We start from the raw sequence: 19,544 nt of genomic DNA, 5'->3' as shown, positions 1-19,544 counted from the left end.
CTCACCTGGGGACTGGACCTCTCACCTGGGAGCTAGACTCCCACCTGGGGCTGGTCTCCTCACGTGGGAGATGGGTTTTTCACTTGGGGGCTGGACCTTCCACCTCAGGCTGGGGGTCTGCATTTCTACAGGCGCTTGAGGTGATGGACACTCGCTAATGTTCAGGAATCCCTGGTTTAAATTAGAGGTAATAAAATATGCAGCATCTGGATTTCAGAGAACTCCTGCCTGTGGAAGGAAGGAGCGCAGATAACACGGTTTCCTCTGGCCCTTGGTGGGCAGCAGGTGTGATTTCTGTCGGATCATTTGTGTTTCCTACTGAGGCTAATTATTGTTATTAATAACAGTAATATCTGATTTGACCAGTTTGAGACGGAGTCTTGCTCTGTTGCCCAAGCTGGAGTGCAGTGGTGTGATCTTGGCTTACTGGAAACCCTCCCTCCTGGGTTCCAGTGGTTCTTCTGCCTCAGCTTCCTAAGTAGCTGGGATTGTAGGAGCCGGCCACCACCCTGGCTAATTTTTATATTTTTAGTAGAGCCACCACACCTGATCTAATTTGACCAATTTCAGTAGAGCCCTTAAAATCTGAACTGATGGCCGGGCGCAGTGGCTCACGCCTGTAATTCCAACACTTTGAGAGGCCGAGGCAGGCGGATCATGAGGTCAAGAGATTGAGACCATCCTGGCCAACATGGTGAAACCCCATATCTGCTAAAAATACAAAAAATTAGCTGAGCGTGGTGTCACGCACCTGTAGTCCCAGCCACTCGGGAGGCCGGGGCAGGATAATTGGTTGAACCTGGGAGGCAGAGGTTGCAGTGAGCCGAGATTGTGCCCCTGCACTCCAGCCTGGCTCCTGGCAACAGAGTGAGACTGTCTCAACAACAACAAAAAACCTGAACTGATGGGACAAGAGGGACTTTGCAGGTCATTCCCTAATCTGAGAGGCTATTGTTTGTAAACCACAGTTTTAAAGCGTCATGGCCTGGGCCTGTTTTAACCTGTGGGTACTCCCAAGGCATCTTTTATTTAGATTAGCTGCAGATGCTGACCAGAGCACAGGACAGCGTCCACTCACCCTTGCCCGGTGGGGACTTAGTCGTGGTTTTCACACTTGCCAGTGTTGACTTGGTCTTCCTGCGCCCCTGGCAGAGCATCCAGACTCACCCTTGGTTTTCTCGTGCCTTTGAAAGTGAGCTGCACTGGTCGTCAGCAGAAAGCACACCCGTGTCGGGTCTGAGGAGGTGCTCGGGGCCTGCCAGGAGGGTCAGAGTCCGCACATAACGTTTTCATCCCACAGCTGAACTTTTATTTGCTGGGGAAATCCTCTGGGTGGAGGCGTGGAGTGGGGTGGCAAGGACTGCCCATGTCAGGGGTTCCTGCGAAGCAGCACTTGCTGAGTCCACCAATCAAGCCTGTCCAGCAGGGGAGGTGGCAGAGGGGCACCCTTCAGACCACAGTGGCCAGTCTCTGTCCTTGGTGCTGAGGCTGCACTGGTGGGGGAAGAGAAATCCATCATAGAAAATCCCCCACCGTCAAAAACTTGTGTCTTAGCAAGTGGGAGACAGTTGAGTAGCCCCTCCCTCACCTGGTGGACAGTGGCTCCTCACCTAGTCCTTCCATCTTTTTGTTTGATACCAAGTTTAATTTTTTAAATTTTTTATTATTTATTTATTTATTTTTGAGACGGAATTGTGCTCTGTGGCCCAAACTGGATTTCAGTGGCACGATCTCAACTCACTGCAGCCTTTGTCCCCTGGGGTCAAGCGATTCTCCTGCCTTAGCTTCCCAAGTAGCTGGGATTACAGGCGTGTGCCACCACACCCGGCTATTTTTTGTATTTTTAGCAGAGACGGGGTTTCACCATGTTGGCCAGGCTGGTCTCCAACTCCTGACCTCTGGTGATCCACCCCACCTCAGCTTCCCAAAGTGCAAGGATGACAGGCATGAGCCACTGTACCCGGTCCCAGGTTTTTATATTTGGCAAAGGAAAGAAAGGTCTACGCTATTTCTAACAAGAACTTTGTACTGTTTTAGTCATTGTAAAATTATTAAAGCTTTCTCTCTTGTTTCTCTTTACTCCCACCTCTACCATATCAGTAGGATTCCTCTTTCTTCTCATCTACAGATTTTTTTTTGCATGCTATCTTTTTACAGTAGACTTCTTAACTCTCCGTTTGATCAGAAGGTAGTTTTGACTGAGCACAGTGGCTCACGCCTGAAATCCTAGTACTTCAGGAGGCTGAGGTGGAAAGATTGCCTGAAGCCAGGAATTCCGTACCAGCCTGGTGACAAAGCAAAACCCCATCTTTACAAAAAAGTAAGAGAACTTAGCTGAGTGTGGTAACACACACCTGTGTCCCCGGCTACTCAGGAGTCTGGGGCAAAAGGATCCCAGGAGTTTGAGGCTGCAGGGAGCCATCATCACGCCGCTGCACTCCAGCTTGAGTGACAGAGTAAGACACTGTCTCTTAAATTTTTTTTTTTTTTTAGTAATTGTAACAAATTGAAAGCCTGGGGTTCTCTCCCCCTTTGCTTCTGGCCCTTCTGGTTTGGATTGAATAAAATCAAACCTGTTTTAAAAGAAGCCAGAAGCGTGAAGAACTTGCCACCTCCCCTCCCTCGGCATCCCACGTGTAGCAGGGGGACACGTTGATGGTTTCTCAGAAAGCGCCATGCCATGGGCCCCCTGAGGTTGGCCTGTTAGTGTTTAGGGGACCCATTGCCAGTCTCCCCAGGGCACCTGTGCAGGCTCACGGCCAGTGTGGCACCGCCTTTGGGAAAGCCAGTCATGGCTTCTCCCAGTCCCCAGGGTGGGGTTCTGTGCAGGCATCCACAGCCCCACCTCACCATTCCTGGGAGTGGGGGCTTTGCTGGCCATCTGAGCCCTGTGTCCTGGCAGCTGTGCTGTGTACGGCCCCCTGTCCTCTTGGGGCCCCTGTCTGCCACCCTCTGGCTTCGTGCCTCCCACCCAGCTTACCAGCCCCCCTCAGCCTCCATTCCCTCTTCCTCAGGTTCCCTTGGGGCTGAGCCTGGGTTTTGCTGACTTTCCTGCCAGATTTAGACTGGGGGGCAGGGGCATTTACACTCTCCATTGATCTCATGGCCCAGGCCTGGTCAGACTCAGTGTTCTACGACTGAGCCCTTCTCCCCAGGAAAACAGTCACAGAGCTGGCAGTGCACAATCACTGGTTACGCTATGAAAGCCTCTCAAGTGCGATTTGTAGTAGTGTGACTAAGACAGAATTCTTGCTAACCTTTTACCCAGACCTCCCAACCAGGAGCACAAGCATGGCTTTTGGAATGCGGGAATCTGTGTTTTCACTCTTTCAGCATCCTTGGAGTGGCAGTGCTAACAGCTGCTGTCTCGCACCCTTGGTTCTGTGAAGGTGCCTGAAGTTGTAAGCCCCAAATGGCTGGAAAGAGGTCATCAGGCAGGTGGCCCCTGCTGCTGGGGCTACTGGTGGCCATAGCCACTATCCATCTGGTCACCTGTCCCTACACCAAAGTGGAGGAGAGCTTCGCCCTGCAGGCCACGCATGACCTGCTCTACTACCGGCAGGCCCTGGGGCAGGTGAGGCCCTGCTGTCTTTGGGGAAAACCTCCTGTTTCCAGCTCGCAGGGCCCTGTGCGCTGACCTGCCCTTCTCCTCACAGTACGACCATCTCGAGTTCCCTGGGGTCGTCCCCAGGACCTTCCTCGGGCCGGTGGTGATTGCCACGTTGTCCAGTCCCGCAGTTTACGTGCTTTCGCTGTTGGAGACATCCAAGTTTTACTCTCAGCTAATAGGTAAGGGGGTCTTCAGTGAAAGAGGAGGGAATGAAGGATTGTGGTGTCATTGGGTGACCTCACTGATGACACCTTCCTGACAATCCTTCCTGAATGGAGGCTGAGGCTCCTCCATTCAGGAACGCCATCTTTTACAGCCTTGCCTGCTCTTGGTCACCGTGGCCTGGTGGCTCAGAGCAGGTGCCCGGGTCAGGCCTGGGGACAACTCAGCCAGCCCCTCTGTGCTTCCACACTCTCGACTGTGAAATTAGGGATGACAGCACCCACTCCCCAGGGCAGGTACAGGAGAAGCGCCATCTGCCTGTGAGGCAGCTCTTACCACCTCACCGCCGCAGCTCCCACCTCACCTGGTGCGCCCCTGTGGGGTAGACGGTCGTTAGTCCTACAGAAACAGCCTCATTAGCCTTGGGGAACATTACAAACAGAAACCTGACATTCCCAGAGGCTGCCACTGCAGGGCCTGTGCACATCCTCCGTCTTTCTGTGCCCACATGAGAACTTAAAAAAAAAAAATCAGAACATTTTGTACATACTGTTCTACAAATGGGGTTTTTTTTGTTTTGTTTTTTGAGACAGGGCCTTGCTCTGTGACCTTGGCTGGAGAGCAGTGGTGCAGTCATAGCTCACTGCAGCTTTGAACTCCTGGGCGCAGGTGATTCTCCTACCTCAGCCTCCCACAGTGCTGATTCCAGGCATGAGCCACCATGCCCAGTCACACAACCTGAGTTTTTAAAGTCAGCAGTCACCACCTTTTCGTTTCATTACATTTTTCAGTCTGCATTTAATACGCAGACTGTAGTTAGATTTTCCCAGCTGACTCGAATGCATGCTTCCAGCGGGTCCTCCCAGCCTGCCTGGAGAGCTTACGACGCATGCATGCTGAGGGAAGGAGCATTTCCTCTTCCTGAAGGGGCATGTTGGGAGTGGAAACCCACCACAGCACAGGGACAGCTGGACAAGCTGTGCTCGTCCTGTGGAGGCGTTGGGGAGCCCCAAATGGGGAGGAGTTGGGGGGCGACGAGCCAGGGAAAGAAAGTCCACAGGCTAGTCCAGAGCTGGGTCCACTTTCCCCGGAAGCTTCTGCTTATTCCAGGGGTGGCAGTGAGAGGCTGGGAGTTTGGGCAGAGCTATGCAGACTCTGGTTGGACAAAACTTCGGAGGACTGCAGCTTCAGCCGGTGAACGGGAGCTCACCCTGTGTCCTTCCTGATCTCACTAAGATGTCCTGGAATTGCTAGTGCCCCCCAGCCCCTGCCATAGGCCCAAATATTTCCTCTGTGGACAAAGAGCATGTCATCCTGGGGCTGAGGCTGTCTGCATGGCTTCATAGACCGTCCTTGCTGGGCACTGGGTTGAGGTCATCGGACATTTGGGAAGATGGAAAACCAAGAGAAGAGACACAGGAGATGGATCTGATGGGAAAAAGGGGAAGCGGGGGCTTTACCGGGGTCTGTGAATTATTTTAAAGCCCTGAGGGAATTCCAGCACCAAAAATAACAGCAGCTAGAGCCAGACCCACTTATGGGTGTCGGTGAAAAATATCCTTTTACACATTCAGGCTGGGCATGATGGCTCACACCTATAATTCCAGCACTTTGGGAGGCTGAGGCGGTTGGATCACCGGAGGTCAAGAGTTTAAAACCACCCTGGCCAACATGGCAAAACCTTATCTCTATTAAAAATACAAAAATTAGCTGGGCATGGTGGTGCACACCCGTAATCTCAGCTGCTTGGGAGGCTGCAGTAGAATTGCTTGAACCTGGGAGGTGGAGGTTGCAGTGAGCTGAGATTGTGACGCTGCACTCCAGACTGGGCAACAGAGGGAAACTCTTCCTAAAAAAAAAAAAAAAATGCAGTCTGAATTCAGCGATTAGTGAAAAGAAAATGTCTGGTCTGCACATGGGCTGCTATGGGAACAGCAGGCCCAGCACTGACACATCTGTGGCCCCCTGGGCTGTCACCTGGGTGTCTCTGCCTGTTGGCTCCCACAGCTGCTGGACCCAGTTGCGTCTTGAGTGGGCTTTCAAGCCCCTCTGGCCTTCTGGAAAGGTGGTGAGAGCATCCCAGAAGTTCATTTTCCTTCCTGTTTTCAGCCTCTCTTGCCAGCAACTGACAGGCCGGTCCACGGTGAAGATGTGTGGTCTGCCAGGTACTGTCCTGGGCACACCTGTCTGTCCCCTCACCGTCACTCTTAAGACCACCAGCCCAGAGGTGGCCCCTGCCGTTGAATGAGGAGGAGGCTCCTGACACCCTTCCTGCCTGGGAGCCTGTGTTCCAGCCTCCTGACGGCCGCTGGTCAGAGCAAGGTCTGAGCCTGGCTCTCACAAACATGGCCCCTAGAGGTGTCACAGCCCTGGGGGAATCTCTGGTCTAGTTTAGGGCTCAGCTCATGGCACCCCCTGGCACTGTGTCCCCCATGACACTTCAGAGAGCAGCCCCCCAAGAGCCCTTGTGGCACCAGGCTTGGGCATCACAGCTCCTGACAGGAGCGCAGGGGGCCTGAGGCCAGATGTCTGTTTTCCGCACAGAGACAATGCCCTCAGGTTGCTTTGCCTGACTTGGCTGTCATCTGGCATTGTAGCAGCATAGAAAGATCCACGTAGGGAGCCACGTAGAAAGAGCCACGTAGAAGGAACCACGTAGATCCACGTAGAAGGATCCGCAGATGTTCTGCACAGGCTCATGTGCTGTTGCTGTCTTTGTTTAGTTAGAGGAGTGCTTGGACTTGGTGTGATTTTTGGACTCTGGACATTACAAAAGGAAGTGAGACGGCAGTTTGGGGCCATGGTGGCCACCATGTTCTGCTGGGTGACGGCCTTGCAGTTCCACCTGATGTTCTACTGCACGCGGACACTGCCCAACGTGCTGGTCCTGCCTGTGGGTACGTAGCTGCTGGCCAGGCCTGCACACCTGTGGTGCTGGGTGGGAGCTCTCCTGAGTTGGGGGCTGTGGGTCCTATAGCAGTGCCTCCCCAGTGATGGCCACTCCCTGCTGAGTTCCCCAGGACTCAAGACGGTCTGTGACCTGAAACTGGGCTGTTTTCCATGCTGGGTTGGGATGCACTTCCTAGCCAACAGTAGTTGGGGATGTGGCTCTGAGCAATTTGTTTTCTGGGATATCTATGTGACATTTGTAATAAGAAAAGGAATCATCTTTCACTTCCCTGGGTGTTTCCTGGGTGGGGGTGGGGGTGGGGGTGGGGCGTGTCTGACGAGCCCCTCTCTGCCTGGCTGGGGCATGGGTGGGCCCGCTTCATCTGGCTGTCGGCCTTCGCCATCATCGTGTTCAGGGCAGAGCTGTGCCTGTTCCTGGGCCTCCTGCTGCTGCTCACTTTGGGCAGCCGAAAGGTTTCTGTGGTCAGAGCCCTTCGCCACGCCATCCCAGCCGGGGTCCTCTGTTTAGGTAAGTCTTGCTGTGGGATGCTTCTAACTGAAATTTGTCCTGCCTTGTTTGATAAAGGTCAGCGAAATTTCGGAGGTTTTCTTCTCCATGGAATAAAATTACCCTAACTTTAGTAGCGTTAAAACATCTCGATCCTAAGCCTTCTGCGCCTTGGGAGCCCCTATTCACTGGTCTGTCCCTTGTCCTTGGCCAAGGCCAGGGGAGGCCACAGGAGCGGAGGGTGGCTTGTCCCTGCACCAGGCTGAGGCGGTGGTTCAGGGCAGCGTCGTCCTCAACACAGTTAGCATCTTTCTTCTGTTTTTCTTTGCTTTAGAGACAGAGTCTTGCTCTGTCACCTAGGATAGAGTGCAGCGGCATGATCACAGCCCACTTCAGCCTTGAACTCCTAGGCTCCGGCATTCTTCCCACCAGCCCAACCTCTCTCATGTGAAAGCAGCTTGCAGCTTCTGTGGTGATGGTGGCTGCACTGTGGCAGGGTGTCTACTGATGGTTGTGTTCTTGGCTGAGAAATGCTGTTTAATTTTATCAGGGCTGACAGTCGCTGTGGACTCTTATTTTTGGCGGCAGCTCACGTGGCCAGAAGGAAAAGTGCTTTGGTACAACACTGTCCTAAACAGAAGCTCCAACTGGGGGGTATCCTTCAGTGTCCGTGCAGGGGGGTGATGAGTGGGACCCCCAGACACACCTCCTGGGCCTCCGTGGGGGTATCCTTCAGTGTCTGTGCAGGGGGGCGATGAGCGGGTGGGAACCCCCAGACACACCTCCTGGCCTCCTTGGGGGTATCCTTCAGTGTCTGTGCAGGGGGGCGATGAGTGGGTGGGAACCCCCAGACACNACCTAGAGGCCGGACCTCTCACCTGGGGGCCGTACCCCTCACCTAGGCCCGGGCTCCTCACCTGGGACCTCTCACCTAGGGACTGGACTTCTCACCTAGGGTCTGGATCCCTCACCTGGGTGCTGTACCCCTCACCTGGGGACTGGACCTCTCACCTGGGGACTGGACCTCTCACCTGGGAGCTAGACTCCCACCTGGGGCTGGTCTCCTCACGTGGGAGATGGGTTTTTCACTTGGGGGCTGGACCTTCCACCTCAGGCTGGGGGTCTGCATTTCTACAGGCGCTTGAGGTGATGGACACTCGCTAATGTTCAGGAATCCCTGGTTTAAATTAGAGGTAATAAAATATGCAGCATCTGGATTTCAGAGAACTCCTGCCTGTGGAAGGAAGGAGCGCAGATAACACGGTTTCCTCTGGCCCTTGGTGGGCAGCAGGTGTGATTTCTGTCGGATCATTTGTGTTTCCTACTGAGGCTAATTATTGTTATTAATAACAGTAATATCTGATTTGACCAGTTTGAGACGGAGTCTTGCTCTGTTGCCCAAGCTGGAGTGCAGTGGTGTGATCTTGGCTTACTGGAAACCCTCCCTCCTGGGTTCCAGTGGTTCTTCTGCCTCAGCTTCCTAAGTAGCTGGGATTGTAGGAGCCGGCCACCACCCTGGCTAATTTTTATATTTTTAGTAGAGCCACCACACCTGATCTAATTTGACCAATTTCAGTAGAGCCCTTAAAATCTGAACTGATGGCCGGGCGCAGTGGCTCACGCCTGTAATTCCAACACTTTGAGAGGCCGAGGCAGGCGGATCATGAGGTCAAGAGATTGAGACCATCCTGGCCAACATGGTGAAACCCCATATCTGCTAAAAATACAAAAAATTAGCTGAGCGTGGTGTCACGCACCTGTAGTCCCAGCCACTCGGGAGGCCGGGGCAGGATAATTGGTTGAACCTGGGAGGCAGAGGTTGCAGTGAGCCGAGATTGTGCCCCTGCACTCCAGCCTGGCTCCTGGCAACAGAGTGAGACTGTCTCAACAACAACAAAAAACCTGAACTGATGGGACAAGAGGGACTTTGCAGGTCATTCCCTAATCTGAGAGGCTATTGTTTGTAAACCACAGTTTTAAAGCGTCATGGCCTGGGCCTGTTTTAACCTGTGGGTACTCCCAAGGCATCTTTTATTTAGATTAGCTGCAGATGCTGACCAGAGCACAGGACAGCGTCCACTCACCCTTGCCCGGTGGGGACTTAGTCGTGGTTTTCACACTTGCCAGTGTTGACTTGGTCTTCCTGCGCCCCTGGCAGAGCATCCAGACTCACCCTTGGTTTTCTCGTGCCTTTGAAAGTGAGCTGCACTGGTCGTCAGCAGAAAGCACACCCGTGTCGGGTCTGAGGAGGTGCTCGGGGCCTGCCAGGAGGGTCAGAGTCCGCACATAACGTTTTCATCCCACAGCTGAACTTTTATTTGCTGGGGAAATCCTCTGGGTGGAGGCGTGGAGTGGGGTGGCAAGGACTGCCCATGTCAGGGGTTCCTGCGAAGCAGCACTTGCTGAGTCCACCAATCAAGCCTGTCCAGCAGGGGAGGTGGCAGAGGGGCACCCTTCAGACCACAGTGGCCAGTCTCTGTCCTTGGTGCTGAGGCTGCACTGGTGGGGGAAGAGAAATCCATCATAGAAAATCCCCCACCGTCAAAAACTTGTGTCTTAGCAAGTGGGAGACAGTTGAGTAGCCCCTCCCTCACCTGGTGGACAGTGGCTCCTCACCTAGTCCTTCCATCTTTTTGTTTGATACCAAGTTTAATTTTTTAAATTTTTTATTATTTATTTATTTATTTTTGAGACGGAATTGTGCTCTGTGGCCCAAACTGGATTTCAGTGGCACGATCTCAACTCACTGCAGCCTTTGTCCCCTGGGGTCAAGCGATTCTCCTGCCTTAGCTTCCCAAGTAGCTGGGATTACAGGCGTGTGCCACCACACCCGGCTATTTTTTGTATTTTTAGCAGAGACGGGGTTTCACCATGTTGGCCAGGCTGGTCTCCAACTCCTGACCTCTGGTGATCCACCCCACCTCAGCTTCCCAAAGTGCAAGGATGACAGGCATGAGCCACTGTACCCGGTCCCAGGTTTTTATATTTGGCAAAGGAAAGAAAGGTCTACGCTATTTCTAACAAGAACTTTGTACTGTTTTAGTCATTGTAAAATTATTAAAGCTTTCTCTCTTGTTTCTCTTTACTCCCACCTCTACCATATCAGTAGGATTCCTCTTTCTTCTCATCTACAGATTTTTTTTTGCATGCTATCTTTTTACAGTAGACTTCTTAACTCTCCGTTTGATCAGAAGGTAGTTTTGACTGAGCACAGTGGCTCACGCCTGAAATCCTAGTACTTCAGGAGGCTGAGGTGGAAAGATTGCCTGAAGCCAGGAATTCCGTACCAGCCTGGTGACAAAGCAAAACCCCATCTTTACAAAAAAGTAAGAGAACTTAGCTGAGTGTGGTAACACACACCTGTGTCCCCGGCTACTCAGGAGTCTGGGGCAAAAGGATCCCAGGAGTTTGAGGCTGCAGGGAGCCATCATCACGCCGCTGCACTCCAGCTTGAGTGACAGAGTAAGACACTGTCTCTTAAATTTTTTTTTTTTTTTAGTAATTGTAACAAATTGAAAGCCTGGGGTTCTCTCCCCCTTTGCTTCTGGCCCTTCTGGTTTGGATTGAATAAAATCAAACCTGTTTTAAAAGAAGCCAGAAGCGTGAAGAACTTGCCACCTCCCCTCCCTCGGCATCCCACGTGTAGCAGGGGGACACGTTGATGGTTTCTCAGAAAGCGCCATGCCATGGGCCCCCTGAGGTTGGCCTGTTAGTGTTTAGGGGACCCATTGCCAGTCTCCCCAGGGCACCTGTGCAGGCTCACGGCCAGTGTGGCACCGCCTTTGGGAAAGCCAGTCATGGCTTCTCCCAGTCCCCAGGGTGGGGTTCTGTGCAGGCATCCACAGCCCCACCTCACCATTCCTGGGAGTGGGGGCTTTGCTGGCCATCTGAGCCCTGTGTCCTGGCAGCTGTGCTGTGTACGGCCCCCTGTCCTCTTGGGGCCCCTGTCTGCCACCCTCTGGCTTCGTGCCTCCCACCCAGCTTACCAGCCCCCCTCAGCCTCCATTCCCTCTTCCTCAGGTTCCCTTGGGGCTGAGCCTGGGTTTTGCTGACTTTCCTGCCAGATTTAGACTGGGGGGCAGGGGCATTTACACTCTCCATTGATCTCATGGCCCAGGCCTGGTCAGACTCAGTGTTCTACGACTGAGCCCTTCTCCCCAGGAAAACAGTCACAGAGCTGGCAGTGCACAATCACTGGTTACGCTATGAAAGCCTCTCAAGTGCGATTTGTAGTAGTGTGACTAAGACAGAATTCTTGCTAACCTTTTACCCAGACCTCCCAACCAGGAGCACAAGCATGGCTTTTGGAATGCGGGAATCTGTGTTTTCACTCTTTCAGCATCCTTGGAGTGGCAGTGCTAACAGCTGCTGTCTCGCACCCTTGGTTCTGTGAAGGTGCCTGAAGTTGTAAGCCCCAAATGGCTGGAAAGAGGTCATCAGGCAGGTGGCCCCTGCTGCTGGGGCTACTGGTGGCCATAGCCACTATCCATCTGGTCACCTGTCCCTACACCAAAGTGGAGGAGAGCTTCGCCCTGCAGGCCACGCATGACCTGCTCTACTACCGGCAGGCCCTGGGGCAGGTGAGGCCCTGCTGTCTTTGGGGAAAACCTCCTGTTTCCAGCTCGCAGGGCCCTGTGCGCTGACCTGCCCTTCTCCTCACAGTACGACCATCTCGAGTTCCCTGGGGTCGTCCCCAGGACCTTCCTCGGGCCGGTGGTGATTGCCACGTTGTCCAGTCCCGCAGTTTACGTGCTTTCGCTGTTGGAGACATCCAAGTTTTACTCTCAGCTAATAGGTAAGGGGGTCTTCAGTGAAAGAGGAGGGAATGAAGGATTGTGGTGTCATTGGGTGACCTCACTGATGACACCTTCCTGACAATCCTTCCTGAATGGAGGCTGAGGCTCCTCCATTCAGGAACGCCATCTTTTACAGCCTTGCCTGCTCTTGGTCACCGTGGCCTGGTGGCTCAGAGCAGGTGCCCGGGTCAGGCCTGGGGACAACTCAGCCAGCCCCTCTGTGCTTCCACACTCTCGACTGTGAAATTAGGGATGACAGCACCCACTCCCCAGGGCAGGTACAGGAGAAGCGCCATCTGCCTGTGAGGCAGCTCTTACCACCTCACCGCCGCAGCTCCCACCTCACCTGGTGCGCCCCTGTGGGGTAGACGGTCGTTAGTCCTACAGAAACAGCCTCATTAGCCTTGGGGAACATTACAAACAGAAACCTGACATTCCCAGAGGCTGCCACTGCAGGGCCTGTGCACATCCTCCGTCTTTCTGTGCCCACATGAGAACTTAAAAAAAAAAAATCAGAACATTTTGTACATACTGTTCTACAAATGGGGTTTTTTTTGTTTTGTTTTTTGAGACAGGGCCTTGCTCTGTGACCTTGGCTGGAGAGCAGTGGTGCAGTCATAGCTCACTGCAGCTTTGAACTCCTGGGCGCAGGTGATTCTCCTACCTCAGCCTCCCACAGTGCTGATTCCAGGCATGAGCCACCATGCCCAGTCACACAACCTGAGTTTTTAAAGTCAGCAGTCACCACCTTTTCGTTTCATTACATTTTTCAGTCTGCATTTAATACGCAGACTGTAGTTAGATTTTCCCAGCTGACTCGAATGCATGCTTCCAGCGGGTCCTCCCAGCCTGCCTGGAGAGCTTACGACGCATGCATGCTGAGGGAAGGAGCATTTCCTCTTCCTGAAGGGGCATGTTGGGAGTGGAAACCCACCACAGCACAGGGACAGCTGGACAAGCTGTGCTCGTCCTGTGGAGGCGTTGGGGAGCCCCAAATGGGGAGGAGTTGGGGGGCGACGAGCCAGGGAAAGAAAGTCCACAGGCTAGTCCAGAGCTGGGTCCACTTTCCCCGGAAGCTTCTGCTTATTCCAGGGGTGGCAGTGAGAGGCTGGGAGTTTGGGCAGAGCTATGCAGACTCTGGTTGGACAAAACTTCGGAGGACTGCAGCTTCAGCCGGTGAACGGGAGCTCACCCTGTGTCCTTCCTGATCTCACTAAGATGTCCTGGAATTGCTAGTGCCCCCCAGCCCCTGCCATAGGCCCAAATATTTCCTCTGTGGACAAAGAGCATGTCATCCTGGGGCTGAGGCTGTCTGCATGGCTTCATAGACCGTCCTTGCTGGGCACTGGGTTGAGGTCATCGGACATTTGGGAAGATGGAAAACCAAGAGAAGAGACACAGGAGATGGATCTGATGGGAAAAAGGGGAAGCGGGGGCTTTACCGGGGTCTGTGAATTATTTTAAAGCCCTGAGGGAATTCCAGCACCAAAAATAACAGCAGCTAGAGCCAGACCCACTTATGGGTGTCGGTGAAAAATATCCTTTTACACATTCAGGCTGGGCATGATGGCTCACACCTATAATTCCAGCACTTTGGGAGGCTGAGGCGGTTGGATCACCGGAGGTCAAGAGTTTAAAACCACCCTGGCCAACATGGCAAAACCTTATCTCTATTAAAAATACAAAAATTAGCTGGGCATGGTGGTGCACACCCGTAATCTCAGCTGCTTGGGAGGCTGCAGTAGAATTGCTTGAACCTGGGAGGTGGAGGTTGCAGTGAGCTGAGATTGTGACGCTGCACTCCAGACTGGGCAACAGAGGGAAACTCTTCCTAAAAAAAAAAAAAAAATGCAGTCTGAATTCAGCGATTAGTGAAAAGAAAATGTCTGGTCTGCACATGGGCTGCTATGGGAACAGCAGGCCCAGCACTGACACATCTGTGGCCCCCTGGGCTGTCACCTGGGTGTCTCTGCCTGTTGGCTCCCACAGCTGCTGGACCCAGTTGCGTCTTGAGTGGGCTTTCAAGCCCCTCTGGCCTTCTGGAAAGGTGGTGAGAGCATCCCAGAAGTTCATTTTCCTTCCTGTTTTCAGCCTCTCTTGCCAGCAACTGACAGGCCGGTCCACGGTGAAGATGTGTGGTCTGCCAGGTACTGTCCTGGGCACACCTGTCTGTCCCCTCACCGTCACTCTTAAGACCACCAGCCCAGAGGTGGCCCCTGCCGTTGAATGAGGAGGAGGCTCCTGACACCCTTCCTGCCTGGGAGCCTGTGTTCCAGCCTCCTGACGGCCGCTGGTCAGAGCAAGGTCTGAGCCTGGCTCTCACAAACATGGCCCCTAGAGGTGTCACAGCCCTGGGGGAATCTCTGGTCTAGTTTAGGGCTCAGCTCATGGCACCCCCTGGCACTGTGTCCCCCATGACACTTCAGAGAGCAGCCCCCCAAGAGCCCTTGTGGCACCAGGCTTGGGCATCACAGCTCCTGACAGGAGCGCAGGGGGCCTGAGGCCAGATGTCTGTTTTCCGCACAGAGACAATGCCCTCAGGTTGCTTTGCCTGACTTGGCTGTCATCTGGCATTGTAGCAGCATAGAAAGATCCACGTAGGGAGCCACGTAGAAAGAGCCACGTAGAAGGAACCACGTAGATCCACGTAGAAGGATCCGCAGATGTTCTGCACAGGCTCATGTGCTGTTGCTGTCTTTGTTTAGTTAGAGGAGTGCTTGGACTTGGTGTGATTTTTGGACTCTGGACATTACAAAAGGAAGTGAGACGGCAGTTTGGGGCCATGGTGGCCACCATGTTCTGCTGGGTGACGGCCTTGCAGTTCCACCTGATGTTCTACTGCACGCGGACACTGCCCAACGTGCTGGTCCTGCCTGTGGGTACGTAGCTGCTGGCCAGGCCTGCACACCTGTGGTGCTGGGTGGGAGCTCTCCTGAGTTGGGGGCTGTGGGTCCTATAGCAGTGCCTCCCCAGTGATGGCCACTCCCTGCTGAGTTCCCCAGGACTCAAGACGGTCTGTGACCTGAAACTGGGCTGTTTTCCATGCTGGGTTGGGATGCACTTCCTAGCCAACAGTAGTTGGGGATGTGGCTCTGAGCAATTTGTTTTCTGGGATATCTATGTGACATTTGTAATAAGAAAAGGAATCATCTTTCACTTCCCTGGGTGTTTCCTGGGTGGGGGTGGGGGTGGGGGTGGGGCGTGTCTGACGAGCACCCCCCTGCCTGGCTGGGGCATGGGTGGGCCCGCTTCATCTGGCTGTCGGCCTTCGCCATCATCGTGTTCAGGGCAGAGCTGTGCCTGTTCCTGGGCCTCNTTGGGGGTATCCTTCAGTGTCCGTGCAGGGGGGTGATGAGTGGGTGGGACCCCCAGACACACCTCCTGGCCTCCTTGGGGGTATCCTTCAGTGTCTGTGCAGGGGGGTGACAAGTGGGTGGGACCCCCAGACACACCTCCTGGGCCTCCGTGGGGGTATCCTTCAGTGTCCTTGCAGGGGGGTGGTGGGTGGGACCCCCAGACACACCTCCTGGGCCTCCTTGGGGGTATCCTTCGGTGTCCATGCAGGGGGGCGATGAGTGGGTGGGAACCCCCAGACACACCTCCTGGGCCTCTGTGGGGGTATCCTTCAGTGTCTGTGCAGGGGGGTGGTGGGTGGGACCCCCAGACACACCTCCTGGCCTCCTTGGGGGTATCCTTCAGTGTCCGTGCAGGGGGGTGGTGGGTGGGACCCCCAGACACACCTCCTGGGCCTCCTTGGGGGTATCCTTCAGTGTCCGTGCAGGGGGGTGATGAGTGGGACACATAGCCACACCTCCTGGGATTCCTTGGGTGGTGGGAGCAGCGTCAGGGTCAGGACGGAGCCCCTCCCTCTCACTTGCTCCTAGGAAATGCTGGTCATAGGGGGTGAGGTCCCAGCTGCCCTCTCTGTCTTGTGGAAACAGCCCCACCCAATTGCTCCAGCCTCTTCTCTGTTCCTCTGAAAATCTGTTTGTTTGTTTGTTTTTGAGATGAAGTCTCGCTCTGTCACCCAGGCTGGTGTGCAGTGGCATGATCTCAGCTCACTGCAACCTCCGCCTCCCGGGTTCAAGTGATTCTCCTGCCTTAACCTCACGAGTAGCTGGGATTACAGGCACCTACCACCACGCCCAGCTAATTTTTGTATTTTTAGTAGAGATGGGGTTTCACCATGTTGGTCAGGCTGATCTCGAACTCCTGAACTTAGGTGATCTGCCCACCTTGGCCTCCCAAAGTGCTGGGATTACAGGCATGAGCCACTGTGCTGGCCTGGACAATCTGCATTTAAAATGCACTTTCTTAGGAAGTATGTCAAACATACAGAAGTAGATGAAACGTCATAATTAATCCCCGACACGTGTGTCACCCGTGACTGTCTGTTTCTACCAGTGAAGGAAAGGGGGCAGAGACCAAACCTCCCGCAGCCATGGCTGCCTTGGTCCTTCCCGGAGGGGCCCAGGGCCCTAGCTGTGTCTGTGCACCCGAGCCGTGGCCTGGGCTGTGTCTCTTAGGAGGGGGCCCAAGAACCAAGTGGTGTCTGTGCACATGAGCCATGGCCTTGGCTGTGTCTCTTATGAGGGGCCCAAGGCCCGAGTGGTGTCTGTGCACTCAAGGCATGGCCTGGGCTGTGTCTCTTAGGAGGGGCCCAGGGCCTGGGGCCCAAGTGGTGTCTGTGCACCCAAGGCATGGCCTGGGCTGTGTCTCTTAGGAGGGGCCCAGGGTCTGGGGCCCAAGTGGTGTCTGTGCACCCGAGCTGTGGCCTGGGCTGTGTCTCTGCCCCCCTGCTGTGCCCGGGCTGCGTCCCTTAGCACAACTGTCTTCCAGACATCTTCTCCGCCTTGACCCTGCCACCCAGCCCGTGGGCGCGTGCGTGGACAGGTGTGTGGGCCAATGCGTGGCCTCCTTAACCCAGCCCACAGACCTCCCCGCTGCTGTGGTACTTCTACTCAGCCCTGCCTCGCGGCCTGGGCTGCAGCCTGCTCTTCGTCCCACTGGGATTGATGGACAGAAGGATGCACGCGTTGACAGTGGCGGCTCTCGGCTTTGTGGCACTGTACTCCCTCCTGCCTCATAAGGAGCTGCGCTTCGTCATCTACGCCTTCCCCGCACTCAACGTCACGGCCGCCAGAGGCTGCTCCTACCTGTGAGTGCTTTTTGTGATGTGCATTTTTATAGTTTCATTAGAAACAGGTTCACTGAGTTACAGTGTGTGTGTGTGTGTGTGTGTGTGTGTGTGTGTGTTTAAGTTTAATTTTTGAGACGGGTTTTGCTCTGTCACCCAGGCTGGAGTGCGGCAGTACAATCATGGCTCACTGCAGCCCCCAACTCCTGGGGGTCAAGCCATCTCCTGCTTCCACCTCTCCAAGTGCTAGGATTACAGGTGTGAGCCACTGGGGCTGTTTTTTAAGATAAACACAGGACGTGTTTAGCCACTTGTGTCAGAAGAGAGTGGCCCCAGTCCTCTCTCTGCCCTAAGGACTGCATGGGCTGGGACCAGCCTGGTGACGTGCTGTCAGAGGGATCTGCCTGGGTGGTCTCTGTCTTTGGTTAATTTGGTGACTGGTCCACCTGTGGTGATGTACTGGTGGTCCTAGTCTCTGTCATGGGAGAGGGACACTCACACCGGTAGCAGCAGCAGAGGGCAGGGGCGGCCAGGCCTGGGAGGCTCTGAGGGCGACAGGCCAGGTGGAGGAAGGACGTTCATGGCCGTCCTGACAGGGTCTCGGGATTGAGGGCGTTTGTCAAGGCAGGTCATGTGGCTGGAAGAGGGAGAGGTCAGGGAGGTGCCCACATGGCTGGGTGTAGAGTGCCCAGAGTGGCCCAGGCTTGGGGTCCTGTGGAGGGCAGGAGGCTTCCTATGGGGAAGGACCACCAGCAGCAGTGATGGAGGTGAAGCTGGGAGCCTGGCAGGGCATGGGGAGGGCATTGCCTGGGCTGAGGGTGAGGTGGTCCCAGTGTGGCTGCCACTCAGTATCAGGAGCTTCAGGGAGCTGGGAGCATCCATCACTGCCAGGTCCTGTGGGTGCTAGGGAAGGGTCCAGGGCTGAGGCTGGCCAGCTCTGTGCCCGTTCAGAGCTCGTTGCCTTGGTAGGAACAGGAGGTCAGCTCAGGCCATGCTGGGCACTGAGGGGGAGGGCTGGGGGCCAGGGAGGCTTGAGGTGCGGAGAGGTGCCCACCCTGGCTGGAGAGGAAGTCCCTGATCCCAGGCAGCAGTCAGGTGCTTTCCCGTGACACCTGTTACAGGGGAGAGGATGGAACCCCCCAGCTCCCACTGCCCCTCACTGCCCTCAGGCCTGAGGACTCTTCCGGCTGCCCTGGCCATTCCTGGGTTGGGGGGCTCCTCTTGCTGCTGTGGCCGTGCCTCTGTGGGAGCTCCTCCAGCTCCTGTGGCCATGCCTGGGTTGGGGGGCTCCTCTGGCTGCTGTGGCCATGCCTGGGTTGGAGGGCTCCTCCGGCTGCTATGGCCATGCCTGGGTTGGAGGGCTCCTCCAGCTGCCATGGCTGTGCCTCTTTCGGGGGCTCCTCTGGATGCTGTGACCGTGCCTGGGTTGAGGGGCTCCTCCAGCTGCTGTGGCCATGCCTCTGTCAGGGGCTCCTCTGACTGCTGTGGCCATGCGTCAGTGGGGGATCCTGGGGGACCTGCCTCTCTTTTCTGTGCCTTTCGCTCCCTCTCATCTCAGGGGTCAGCTCTGGGCTTGAAGGGGAGCAGACCCCAGCCTGAGCCATGGAAAAGAGGGTGGGAAAGGCAGGGAAGGTGGTGCGGATGGATTGTATTTGGACAGACTTTTCTAGCAGGGAAGAAAGTCCAGTGTGAACTGGACCCAGTTCTGCTGAAACCAAACACAGGAGTGACTTTGAGGCCTGGTGTGCTGGGCATGAGGAGCTGCTCCATGCAAGGACCCCCCCCACGGTGCCAGTTGGCCTTATCCAGAGGTGGACAAACTTGGGGTGTCTTCATGAGGGGGTGCAGGGTAGAGCAAGACCCCCTCCAAAGTCAGGTCCTCACACCGGCCACCCTGGGAGCAAGAACAGGCCGTCTCTCCGGGCGTCATGGCCCAGGGCCTTGAGATAGTCCCGGGGGTGGAAGGTGTGTGATTGCAAGCTTCCTGCAGTGATCGTCCACTCCAGGTTTGGGCGGGAACGAGGGGCAAATGCCCTGGCCATGCTCAGCTCTTTGGAGCAGGCACTTAGGAGGCTGGGGTCATCCTAGATGCAGCCTCAAGCTCAGGAACCATACCGAGTTTGCTCAAGGGTGTACTAGTGTAGTCTCGCACTGCTATAAAGAAACACCTGAGACTGGATACTTTATAAAGAAGAGGCTTCATTGGCTCACGATTCCGCAGGCTATACAGGAAGCGTGGTGCCGGCATCTGCTCAGCATCCGGAGAGGCCTGGGGAAACTTTCCATCATGGCAGAAAGGGAAAGGGAAGTAGGCACGTTTTATACGGCCAGAGCGGAGGAAGAGGGACAAGGAGGTGCCACTACAGGAGAACAGCATGAGGGGGTAGCACTAATCCATTCCCGAAGGATCAAGGAGGTGCCACTACAGGAGAACAGCATGAG

At 54.9% G+C, this 19,544-nt stretch overlaps 2 protein-coding genes across 3 annotated transcripts in view; both read left to right on the top strand.

The window, feature by feature from the left end:
• The first annotated feature begins 6,500 nt into the window (after positions 1-6,500).
• Positions 6,501-19,544, top strand: part of LOC108286805 (ALG12 alpha-1,6-mannosyltransferase) — a 15,895-nt gene continuing 2,851 nt past the window's right edge. Inside the window, exons 1-4 of the mRNA XM_037730066.1 lie at positions 6,501-6,683; positions 7,004-7,190; positions 7,720-7,894; positions 16,900-17,123. Of these exons, the coding sequence (XP_037585994.1) occupies positions 7,853-7,894; positions 16,900-17,123 (266 nt within the window). The 5' untranslated portion in view covers positions 6,501-6,683; positions 7,004-7,190; positions 7,720-7,852. The remainder of the gene's footprint in view (positions 6,684-7,003; positions 7,191-7,719; positions 7,895-16,899; positions 17,124-19,544) is intronic.
• Positions 10,686-14,877, top strand: LOC108286807 (dol-P-Man:Man(7)GlcNAc(2)-PP-Dol alpha-1,6-mannosyltransferase-like). 2 transcript variants are annotated; one of them, XM_017504870.2, is made up of 3 exons: positions 10,686-11,749; positions 11,832-11,964; positions 14,057-14,578. In XM_017504870.2, exons 1-3 carry the CDS (start codon positions 11,588-11,590, stop codon positions 14,074-14,076), a joined length of 315 nt encoding a protein of 104 aa, XP_017360359.1. In that variant the 5' UTR covers positions 10,686-11,587; the 3' UTR covers positions 14,077-14,578. The 2 variants fall into 2 exon arrangements, with proteins under 2 accessions (XP_017360359.1, XP_017360358.1); XM_017504869.2 differs by lacking the exon at positions 14,057-14,578 and adding an exon at positions 14,671-14,877 and having other exon boundaries at positions 11,453-11,749.

Source organism: Cebus imitator, unplaced genomic scaffold (assembly GCF_001604975.1).
Source record: "Cebus imitator isolate Cc_AM_T3 unplaced genomic scaffold, Cebus_imitator-1.0 Scaffold329, whole genome shotgun sequence".
Taxonomy (NCBI): Eukaryota; Metazoa; Chordata; class Mammalia; order Primates; family Cebidae; genus Cebus; species Cebus imitator.
The sequence above is the reverse complement of the archived record's forward strand: the minus strand, read 5'-3'. Positions and strand labels throughout refer to the sequence as shown.